The 11,602-nt window shown below is 38.6% G+C and overlaps 2 protein-coding genes across 2 annotated transcripts; both read right to left on the bottom strand.

Annotated features, from left to right (window-relative positions):
* Positions 1–80: 80 nt before the first annotated feature.
* Positions 81–7,999, bottom strand: LOC139620899 (calcium-independent phospholipase A2-gamma-like). The gene is made up of 9 exons (XM_071476917.1): positions 7,287–7,999; positions 4,509–6,013; positions 4,128–4,280; positions 3,888–4,045; positions 2,900–2,994; positions 2,625–2,796; positions 2,450–2,507; positions 2,108–2,302; positions 81–1,450 (listed from the first exon to the last, which is right to left on the bottom strand). The coding sequence occupies exons 2-9, from the start codon at positions 5,919–5,921 to the stop codon at positions 992–994; spliced, it is 2,703 nt and encodes a 900-aa protein (XP_071333018.1). The 5' UTR covers positions 5,922–6,013; positions 7,287–7,999; the 3' UTR covers positions 81–991.
* Positions 8,000–8,136: 137 nt separating this feature from the next.
* Positions 8,137–10,532, bottom strand: LOC139620903 (uncharacterized). Its single transcript, XM_071476925.1, has 3 exons — positions 10,043–10,532; positions 9,303–9,488; positions 8,137–9,191 (listed from the first exon to the last, which is right to left on the bottom strand). The coding sequence occupies exons 1-3, from the start codon at positions 10,172–10,174 to the stop codon at positions 8,997–8,999; spliced, it is 513 nt and encodes a 170-aa protein (XP_071333026.1). The 5' UTR covers positions 10,175–10,532; the 3' UTR covers positions 8,137–8,996.
* Positions 10,533–11,602: the final 1,070 nt, after the last annotated feature.

Genomic DNA, 11,602 nt, shown 5'->3' with positions numbered 1-11,602 from the left:
ATTTAATGGGTTGAAGCAGTGGAGACATTTTATATATTCAGTAAATGAAACAGTTAAAAAAAATGACAAGGAAACAAGTCTTCATGAATATTTATTTTTATGTTAGACATACATGTAAAATGCCCAAATCATACAACATTATATGAAAGCATAAAGTGCCATGATATATATCTTATATTACAGTCGACAACACAGAGAAGTACATTTTCAAAGTAAATTGTGATTTTATGAAGTTAACTACATCACATATACAAATTTCGCAAAGCTTTTTAAACAAAGTGCATGAGAGTGTGAATTTCATGTGCATGTTTGTTCTGTGGGTCTATTTTAAGAAGTAACACGATATGGTATGTGTATGTATGTGAGACCTGCTGAACATTGTATTGATCTGGCATACAGTACAAAGACAGCAGGGAGTGGAAAAAAATAAGAGAAACCTTTTAAAATACTAGAACTGTCTTGACCAATTTGAATCTCAGAAGATTCAGCAACTGTCTGGCTTCTACCTCTGGAAGTTGTCTTATATTTAATTCAAAAATCTTTGATAAATGATGGTGACTGATCATCCAAGTTGTTTTAATTGATCCTGAGTGGAACATGAATTTCTCTACCAAGGTTCATGGGAATCCAACCATCAGTTGTTGAGACATTTCACTTAGACTGAAACATTCAATTTCATTGTGGCGCTAAAAGGAAACTTCAGGAGTATCCAGAGTCTTTTGGATTTATCATCTGGAAATAATGGTGGTCCATTCAAGACTGATAATTCAGTCTTGGTCCAGTGAAGGAGCAACCAACACACTGACATCGTCACCCACAGAGCAACGCTGCTAGAATGGCTAAAAATGACTACTGACTTGAGGTCTCAACAACAAACATATTATGCATTTCACCAGACTTGTTTTTACATATAGGCTGATGCACTTTAAGTTGTTTCTGTTGTTTTGTCCACAGTCTGTGTATGTCTGCATCTGTGCATAGGATGTGCCACTCAGACCCATCTCTGTTTCATCTCCCATGCCCTCTCACTCATCCAGTCTTTGGTTCTGCTTACAGCTGAGCGCTCTGCACCGAGCACCAAACACAGCCTGGCCAGCTTGGGCCTGTTTCTCTCCAGGTAAGTCTGAGTGTCTCTCTGCAGCTGCTCCAGGGGCCCTGGTCGGCTCTCGTCCAGGGACACCTCACCACTCAGCATGGGGTTGAAGCGGAAGTAGACATCTGGGGCAAGCAGGTCGTCCAAAAGGGTGTGGACCCCTTCGGTGTCAGTGGCACTGCAGATCAGGTTGCTGATTTTGGCCCTCAGGCTGGTGGAGGTGGCAGGACCCCTCTTAGCGTTGTCATAGCGACCTGTGCCGAGGGACAACACACACTGGAAGGGCTGGTTGGGCCACAACAAACGGCTCTCATTGACTGCCAAGGCACAAGGATTGTTTAGGAGAATACCTCCGTCCTACAAAAAGACACAGAAATAAATCTACAAGTTAACAGGACAAGTACTTTTTTCAATAACAATCTACTCTGAATTGTACATGTGAGACAACACAAAGAGGCCATTCAATTGATTCAGATTTTCTGATAATGTGTTCTTCCTTTTGATTAAAAAATATGACTTAGCGGCTTTCTTAAGAAGTGCAATATAAAAGCACCTATGTTCTTAATTTCATTTAGGGACTGTATGAAAATTTTTAGGTTAACAATATATTTTAAGTATTTTTTCTTTTTGCAGAAAGAAGTTAGTTTTTTGGGAGAGCAGGTGAAGGTCTTTTAACTTTTTCTCATCCTAAATTTATGTTTTATTTAATTCTTTCCTTGAGAAAATGTTTAGTTTTACAGTTACATTAAAAACATGGCTTTTGTGTGCAGTATACATTTTTAAGGTGTGGTTGACCATGTGCAGAGAACAAGAGGACAACTAAAACATTAAAGTTGCGGGTTGGACGCTGAAAGCTGAAACTCACTGTAAAGCTCCATGAAGCCAAGAGGAGCAGCAGATTCAGCTGAAAACTGCAAGTTCATCACAACAATCGACACCTTTCAACATATAAATGTAACTTTAATGACATTTTGATTATTCCACCCACTGAAAACATTAATTGTAGTCTCCTACCTGGTGAATATCACTTTGTAAAGGGAACTCTTGGAAGTATCCTGGGGCAGCTGATGATGCTCTCACTGCCTGCCACATCTGGTAGGCTGATCCTCCTGCGTAGCGACTGAGAGAGCCTGGTTTGTGGTTGTAGTTACGGAAGACGAAGGCCTTAGGACTGGTACCCCAATTTACTACAGCACTCACTGCTGAAACCTGAGCAGATAATAATGACACCTTTTGTTAAACCTGTGCTAACTCAAATTTTAAAACCACAATTGCTGCTAACTGTAGTTTAACCACAGCGGAGCACTCTACCCACTCATTGATTTGATCATACTACTGTGATTGCAGTGTTCTTACCTTGGGACTCGACTCATCTCTGGCTGTTTTAATAAGCACTCTATTTCCCAGCTTTTCTCTAAATAGGATAAAAGCAGAAAATTCAGCCAGAGCAGATAGTATTGTGGTTTTATTGACATGTAGATAATTCACTGTCTTCACTGGAGCACATGTATACTGTTGTTAGAATCTATACCGTAATATTGTCTCCCATGTCTCAGTGTTATAGTAGGAGTGATTCCAGCCCATCTTCACAGTGCCAACCAGTGGGTTCTGACGAAACACTTCAGAGCCAAATCGACGATACATGTCAGCACACTCCTCCAGAGAAAAACGGGCCAGACCCAGCATGAAGGCTAGAACGGCACCTTTAATAAACACATGCAGAGACAGAAAAGCAAAACACAAAATTAAAGATTTATACTAGGAAGTGTCACGATGCTGCTGAGAATACATCACCATCATCATCACCTGTGCTCACTCCACAGATGTAGTCAAACAGCTGGTGGATCTTTCTGCCTGTCTCATCCTCCAGTAGCTTCAACACCTGCAGAGGCACCACACCTCTGGAAAAAGCAAAGACAAAATACTAATAACGTGAAGAAGAACACACATATCATCATGTGTTGTTTTGGTCATGATTATAAATATATTCAATTGTAAGCAGCACACAGGAGACAGAGACCATTCTGGGTTCAAGGTTCTGGGTTGAGCTGACACAATTAGTTGATAAATGTATCAGAAAATTAATTGGGAACTGTTATGATAATTAATTATAAACTTTATTTACTAGTTATATTAAAGGATTTGAGTAATACAAAATATAATCAACAATTAAATCCTATAGGTTAAGATAAGACTTTAATGATTCCTGGGGGAAAGTCAAAATATAATATAATATAATATAATATAATATAATATAATATAATATAATATAATATAATATAATATAATATAATATAATATAATATAATATACTTTATGGTGGATGCTTCTAATTTTAGTACTTAAAGCATATTTTAATGCCAACAGTTTGTATTGTGTTTTTACTTAAAAATTGTGAGTGCACGACTTTTACTTCTAACAGAGTATTGAACATTGTAGTATTGCAACTTTTACTTAAGTCCAGCATCTGAGCATGCAGTCTTTTTAGCTTTTCATATCTTAGTGTTATTTCTATATATCTACATATATTCTATATATAGTTCCATAGTATATGGAACTACATATCTTTGGGTTTCGGACAATTGGCCAGATGAAATAAGAAACTTGAACCCATGGGCTTTGTCAACTAGTGATGGACTTTTTTGACTATTTTCTGACGTTTTGTATAAAAAACATTATATAGATTAATTCAAAAAATAATAAACAGATTCGAAGAAAAAACAGCTGCAGTTATAGTTCTGTTTATAGCATGGAGGGAATATCATTCATTTATAATTGATTTTCTTGGAGTTACCTTGTGCCACCACCATCAATTGAGAGCACTCTAATGCCACAACCTTTGACTGGATCTACATAGCCAATTAGAGCCAAGGCTTCTCTAACTGCGCTCTGAAGCACCAGGTCATCTCTGTAGGTTCGTCGCTTTCTCAACAATGTGACTGCAATTTTCTCCTGGAAACAGAAACATCTTTAAGAATGGACTGGGGTAAAATCTGTTTCTGTCAGAAATGTGGATGTTTCATCTCCAACAGACCTGCCACATTAAAGCTTTGCATGAGGGGTAACGGATAAGGTGTTCATTTAGTGCCTCCACACAGGCAATCAGTTCTCCTGGGGATGAAGCCAGTCCCAGACTGCCAATCAGCCCACGTGTGATTTCCTCTGCCTGCCTCCGACTCAAGACAAGCTGACAAAATACGACCAGAAATGTTTAGTTTTTTACATCCTGTGAGTCTCATGAGCAGTAGTTGAAAATAAAATTTTAAGAAGCAATGCTACACCAACTTGCAGAATGAGATTTAGGCAAATGAGGCATGTCAGGGTCGTACTATACAGCTTTCTCAACTAACAAACAACTTTACTTTTATATTTTCTTGATCACTGTGAAGTCACTTGACATGTGACCTCAACCCACCTTTTTATTTAATATTGCCCCTGGAGATCTCATGGCAGGTTTGGGCTTACTATTCTGGGTCAAGGGACCCAGTTTTAGATAGGCACCCAGCAAGTCAGGGATGGCACTTGTGGGGTGGCGAAGACAGTCCATAAAGGTTACAGTCTTAAGTCTCTCAGAGGTAGCAGATCCAAGGTCTGACTTCATCAAAACATTTCTATCAGCGTCCTCATCCAGTCCACTTTGACCTTTGAAATACCGATTGATGTGACCGGCCATTTGGAAATGGTTCTCCCCAAAGTTAGTTGTAACATGGCTACTGTGGAAAAGGCCTCCAGTTTCAGGGATGATAGGTTTCTTATGCTTCAGCTGTGATGTAGCACCTTGAGTTTGTGAGGTAGCTTTTGTTGAGTAGTTGTTTTTGGAAGTGTTATTCTTTTCCACATGAAGGTGCTCTCCCCTGTTCTGAACTTCATCAGTAACCTTGGCACCAAAGTATTTGTTGATGTGTCTCGCAAAGTGGAGGTAGAGATTGTTAGATTCCACTGTTGCCTGTTCAGCGCCCGCTTTTACTTGAGGCATTTCAGGTTCTTTAGAGGTTATAATACAGGTGTTTGGCATTTTTCTCCTCTTCTGCCTTCTTTGTGTCCCTCCACTGGAGGACATGGTTTGCACACTCTTCTGCAATTCAGCTTTTGCAAAACCCCGGGAAAAGACTGAGTTAATGTGATTAGCAACGTAACTGTAGCTCTCACCAAATCTTGTTGCCAAAGAGCTGATGTGAAATAGTTGCAATCCAGACATTTCCTGGGTTGAAGGACTTGTTCCTGAGCCCTCCTGTTTGTCTTTGGATTTGTAGACCTGCATTGTGTCTTTGCCCTCAGATACATTTCGTTCTCTGGCTGCTCGTTGACTTTGATAACGCCTCTGTGATCTGCCAAGATATTCTGGAGTTGCAACAATGAGACTCGCATTTTCAGTTAAAGGTACAACATCCTTTCTCTTGAAATAAATGTTTATGTGTCTGGACAGTCGATTAAATGATTCACCAAGACGTCCTCCCAGTGAACTCCAATGAAAACTGTTCTGAGCCTCCTCAAAGATCCCAATGGGAGCTTTGGCTTTGAATACATCCTTATTGGAGGATGAGTAAAAACGCACAATCTGGAGAGCTTTCACTTCTTGGGTAAAATCTCTGCGGATGAGGTAACAGGTGGAGGTTATATCACCGCAGTTTAAAGTTTTCAAAGTGGCTTTTCTGGAAAGATGAGGGAGTGACAGCTGTGTATAACTGGGGACGTCCAAGCAGAGTGGTGCTTTGGCCAAACGCGAGTGCCTTCTGATAAGGCTCATTATGTATCTTATTTTGCAGTATGATCTCAAAGTCCTGTTCACAGAACTTGAACACATGTTGGTGCTGAGGTAGCGACCCATGTTAGACCTGATGTGGTGAATGGCAATCAAAGTCCAAATGTCACTCTTGAGCCTGCATTGATTTATGCAACAGCAGCATATTCAACAAGAATCTAGGAAAAGACAAACAAACAAACAAACAAACAAAAAAAGCAAATACATTAAAACAAGACTAAGTCTCAGACATCTCTAGGAGGTTGTACTTTGAGTTGAATGCAAAGAAGCTCACAATGAAAATACTGATGTTTAGCAGGGATAATGTTTTCCATGTTAGCATGCTGGAAAGATAATATTTGCTAATTCAAGCTAAACAGGGTACAGCTGAGGTTCATGGAACTGTCTTTGTTTTGGAAATTTTGACCTGATGATGGCAATAGATAAAAGGTCAGGGGATCAAAGTTATTACAGTTCTGTCTTGAAGCAAGATGAACATCTGTGCAAATCTTTTGCCTATCCACCAAATAGATGTTGACAAATTTCATTGAATAAGTTAAAAAGTTTAAAGAAAATTCTTGCTGCTGACGCTAGAGAAAAAGGATCACGAAAAAAAATGCATCCTCTAGGAACTACTTTCAACAATCCATACAATAGTTGTCAAGATATTTCACTCTACACAACCTATATATATATATATATATATATATATATATATATATATAGATAGATAGATAGATAGATATAACAACACCTAATGTATACTGTATTATTTATATACAAATAATAATAATAATAATAATGTATACATAACAAGTATTCAACAAATTAATTACCCTACAAAACAGTAAGGACAAAAAAACATATCGAAGTATGAGGCAACACATTAATATCCCGGCTGCACGTGAGTTCAGAGCAGAGGCACATGGTCAATTCTATAAACAAATCACTCTGAGGGGAGTGTGCATGCTTTAATAGTGAACTGATCAGACTGTGTACAAACATCATGTGCCACAATAACCATACACACCGTTTCCTAGTACTGTGTCCCCTCTGGAATGTAACATGAAACCTTAGATCAAATGACAATCAGTCTACACAGCCTGTAAATGAGTCTCTACCCTATGTCAACAGGGTAGAGACTATGTCTGCAATATGGCATGAAAATTTAAGGACAGCTTTGCCCTCAGTTGCTATCATATCCCTAACACATAAGATCGTATTATATTCCTTTTAAAATAAGGTGGATCAATAAACACTGATCTATGCAAGCACACACTGCTTCTTTAATGCCTTCACAGACAGACAGGAAAACACCTTAGCTGCGCAATAGTCAAACATCTACTATGGTTGCTTCCCAACTAGGTAGGAGAAGGTCATGAACCAAAGCAGCTTAAAGGTCCTCTAACCTTGACAGAAAGTATCTCATTGAAGCACACACTGCAGATTTACCTGAAACAGAGCACCTAGTTCTTCTTTCTTTACACTTCCTCTTCAACCAGTGTTCTGTCCTTTGTAATCTAGTATGCCACTTCAGCCAAACAGTCAGAAACACTATTTCTACTATGTTTTGACACCTAATTCAATCCCTCTGTTGTGCAGAGCTGTTATCTTATTGGTTGAGCTGAGCTTGGGGGTGGACCAGCTCAACCAATGTTCAGAAAGACCACACAGGCTTAGTGTCATGTGTTGTCACTGCTGACTGCCATGCACAGATCTAAAATTAGGGAGGGGGAGATAACTTAAGGGTCCCAGTGAGCTGATGTTAGCCGCGTCTTACATGACAGCACATCCCATTCCCACACACAGACACACACCTCCCTCCAAAATAAACAGGAGTGTCATGTGTACTTTAGTTCTTAGAAACTGAGAACTAAAGTACGTCACAGTTCTGTAGTGACTTTAGTGGTAATGACATATTATAAAATGCTTTAGATTGTTCTTGACACATGCAAATAAATGATCACCCAAGAATTTGCAGGCTGTATTTAAAGCCTCACTTAAAATAAATTTTAGTCATTGACATTTGCTGTTGTGGAAAAGAAAAACAAAATATAAAAAAATATGTAAATCAGCCTGAGAAGTGTCTGCCTTATATCACAGTGTGTTTTGTAAACATTAGTGTCCTATAGCCAGAGCTCATAACCTTTTAGAAGACACTGTTTTCCACTGCAGTGTATGTTGATGAAACAGGCTCACGTGAGATCAAAAACGCTTCGAGTGTCTGAACATGTCTGCCCAGCTCACAGAAATTACTTATGAGAAGTAATTCAGATTAAAAATATCATGCCAACTCAGTCAGTTTGGGTTTTTGATTTTCCTTTATTGTCAGGATGGCTGGATATGGATTTCACTCTCACATATACTATAAGAAAGAATCTACTGAACCTTCTCTTTTTCAGAGTTGATATTATTTTAGACTAATTTTAGACTGAAAAGTTCGGTCTATCTGCTCCCTAATGAACCACAGTTTGAGATAGTGTTTATGACAAGAAATTGACTGTATTTTGCTTCAGTGATTTCCAGTCTTATCTCTGAATATTTTTCCATAGTATGACAATATCATATGAAGAACACCATTACGCTTTATCTTTTGCAGAAAGGCTCTTTTTCTGCACTGTGATGTCTAATATAGTTACAGGTTTTTCTTTTTTTATTTTCTGTAGTTCTGTTTTCTGATATCAAACTCTCTGATATCAAAGATACATTTCCTTGTGTGCTTAATATGAAACTTAACATTATAAACCAATTTTTATATTAAGGACATTTTCAGGAGTTTCAGCAGAAACTTTTTTACAGTAAGTGTTTTAGCTTTTATCTTGCAACCATCTATTACTGTCATGATTCTAATTATATATGTTTTTTATATCACTCTTTACAAAATGTTTGCAACTTTTAACTGAACTAACTAAGGACATCAAGCTAGAATAACAGTTTGCACTACACAATATCTTCATACACTTCATATCAACATCCACTTTTCATCCAGCAGTCAATATTTCACTTCAGCAGAAAAACAGTACTGAAGCTTTTCCAGTACGCTTCATGATAAACCAATGGTTAAAGGGAACTAACCATGTGGTATTTATCCAGTTCTTCTTCACAATCAATTAACTTATTCAACATACTTTATTTTTTCACATTGACTCTTTTTCTGAAGAGTCAATGTGATTTCTTTTCACAGCGTCCTGTGGTGCACTCCTCCCCACGTCCGGTCCACTTTAGGCGATTCCTGGCAAAGATGGCGTAGGATTTGTCCATAAAAGGTCTCACAGGTGACCACATCATGAAGCGCCCCAACCAACCGAGGCCCACAGCACCGTACATAACTGCAAATGCCGGGATCCCACGGTGAACCTACAACCACACACACATTTAGCCACTTAGCATAACATTACCTTTAGACTAACCTGCAAAAGTCACATAAAATATTACAGTCTTAATAAAGTCAGTGGAGTGGGAGTTTACCTCATTTTTCTCATCAATCACATGCATTTCTTCCATGGCCATCTCATAGCTGATGTCCTTGTATTTCCCTCCTTCATAGCCTGGCAGGGAGATATCAATAAAATCCACTTTCTGCTGTTTTCTCTGCAGAAACTGGAGAAACCGGATCTCCGTCACACATATGGGACAAAGCCCATCGTACAGCACCTGAAACACAGCAGAATAGGTTTCATATGTTAAATAGCAATTTGAAAAGTAACCAGTAGCTGTCAGATAAATGCAAGTAAAAAGTATATTTCCCTCTGAAACATGGTGGAATTTCAGTATAAAGCAGCACAAAATGAAAATACTCAAGTAAAGTGCATGTGACCCCAAACTGTACTAAAGTACTTCAGTAAATGTACTTAGTTATATTCCATCTCTGCTATATGATTTATTTATTATTGTAAAATTAATAACCACTACCTCTCAATTAATTAACACACAGTCTCTCCTAATACAAATTATGTGTTTTTTAAGTTTTTACGACCAATACCTTTAACTGCAGTTCAATGGCACAGTGTGAACAGGACATTTACTCAAATGCTGAATTTAGCTTTAGTTTGCAGGTATTTTACTTTACTTGACAATGCGTAAAATTGTTCAAATTTAGCTCCACCTTTGTAATATTAAAATGCTGCTTACATGTGAATGCATCAGTACTAAAAAGTCACAAGTCATGACATTATTTGAAAGCTAGCAGAAACACTGCAGCAGCTTACCTTGACAGCAGTAGACTCAGAGCTAAAGGTCCGATGCTGGTGTCTGCAGAGTTGAGGCGCAACTCTTAGCGCTGCCCGTGAAGTGACACCAGCGTGTAGTCTGGCCAAACACATTCCGACTTTGGCAAACATCTGGAAATACGATGAGCCAACCTAGCTACCGATCCTACACGTTGCTGAGCTATTGTGGCGCCTGACTTCAGTGAAGCGAACACCAGCGTTAGCTAACCAGCCAGCATTCACGTCTTACACAAGCGGTTGAGTAACACAAACAGAGGACGCCCTCTGACGCCCTTCATCACAAACTACCGACAGAAACTTCAAACGTTACAGCAGACACCATCCTCAAATTCAGCATCCTAGTAAGAGGAAGTTCATTTAATCCAATCGGTTAATCCACAATTGTGTAACAGCTAGTGGTGGGCGGATCGATCCAAATATCGATAGTATCGATACCAAGTCGGTATCGGTATCGGATCGATACTAACCTGGTGAGATCGATTCTTTACTTTAAGTTCTGCTCTTGTTTGCAATGCTGCGGTTCCGGCAAAGAGGAAGCAGCCAGGTCGCCGGACTCGCTGCTCCTGTGTCAGCACAGAGCAGGCGCACTTTGCTCCCCCCCTCCCCCCTCTTGTGTTTAGATGTTGCGCCGTCACGTGAGTCACGTGACGTCACTTAGACGCGCAAAGCAAGCAAGCAAACAAACAAACAAACAAACAAACAAACAAACAAGCAAGTTTCCGGCTCAGGTTCACCAGCACACGCACAGAGAAAATACAACAGAAGAATGGCGGAGAGGAAGAGGAGCTGATATGTTGATATGAAGTGTAAAAAGCTAGTCAGGTATAGTGGAAACACTACCAATTTATATAAACATATAAAAAAAAAAAACATCCAAAAGGAAACATGAAGCTACAAAAACGGAGAGAGGAGGAGAGAAATCCCCCACCCCCTGGCCCCGCTGCAAGACCCCCAGTCCAGAGGCAGAGGTCATTGGCAGAGGCCTTTCAGCATGGAGGAGAATATCCAGGCAGGTTGTAGTGTTGAAAGTAACACTACTGTTATTTATTACTTTAGCCAACTCAAAAAATTAAATTATGCTAAGACCTTGATGTAATACATTTATCCCATTGAAATGTGTTAAGAAAATGAAATTGAAATGTGAGAATTTTAATTTAATTGTTGTATTATAGTTTATCAACAGTACTTGTTTGTTTTAATTTGTTTACTGGTTCGCGTGCACTTTTTATTTAAGATTTTTCTGAAAAAAAATTTGACAATAAAACATTTTCTATTTAATTATAAACTTTGTCCTAATTCTGTCCTGGGTTTTAACTATTTAATAATAAAAAAGGAAACATCACAAAAAACACTTAAGGTCATGAAAATTAATTGAGATTTAGCAATTCAATGACACATCCACCTTTTTTATTGAAAAGTATCTGTATCGGTATTTACTTGGTATTGGATCGATACCAAAATATGCAGTATCGCACACCACTAGTGAAAATGAAAATGCAAAATGAAGTACTGCATTTTCTTTTTAAATTATACTGAAAT

Source organism: Trachinotus anak, unplaced genomic scaffold, assembly GCF_046630095.1.
Source record: "Trachinotus anak isolate AG129_WGS33_773 ecotype Australia unplaced genomic scaffold, CSIRO_AGI_Tana_v1 ptg000004l, whole genome shotgun sequence".
NCBI classification, from domain to species: Eukaryota; Metazoa; Chordata; class Actinopteri; order Carangiformes; family Carangidae; genus Trachinotus; species Trachinotus anak.
The sequence above is the reverse complement of the archived record's forward strand: the minus strand, read 5'-3'. Positions and strand labels throughout refer to the sequence as shown.

Coding starts and splice junctions, on each gene's coding strand:
- LOC139620899 (XM_071476917.1), bottom strand. CDS start 5,921: ATGGGTCGCTACCTCAGCACCAACATGTGTTCAAGTTCTGTGAACAGG. Junction 4,046..4,127: donor GCAAAGCTTTAATGTGGCAG/GTCTGTTGGAGA, acceptor TTCTGTTTCCAG/GAGAAAATTGCAGTCACATT. Junction 2,303..2,449: donor GAGATGAGTCGAGTCCCAAG/GTAAGAACACTG, acceptor TTATCTGCTCAG/GTTTCAGCAGTGAGTGCTGT.
- LOC139620903 (XM_071476925.1), bottom strand. CDS start 10,174: ATGTTTGCCAAAGTCGGAATGTGTTTGGCCAGACTACACGCTGGTGTC. Junction 9,489..10,042: donor CTGAGTCTACTGCTGTCAAG/GTAAGCTGCTGC, acceptor GCTGTGTTTCAG/GTGCTGTACGATGGGCTTTG. Junction 9,192..9,302: donor TGATTGATGAGAAAAATGAG/GTAAACTCCCAC, acceptor GTGTGGTTGTAG/GTTCACCGTGGGATCCCGGC.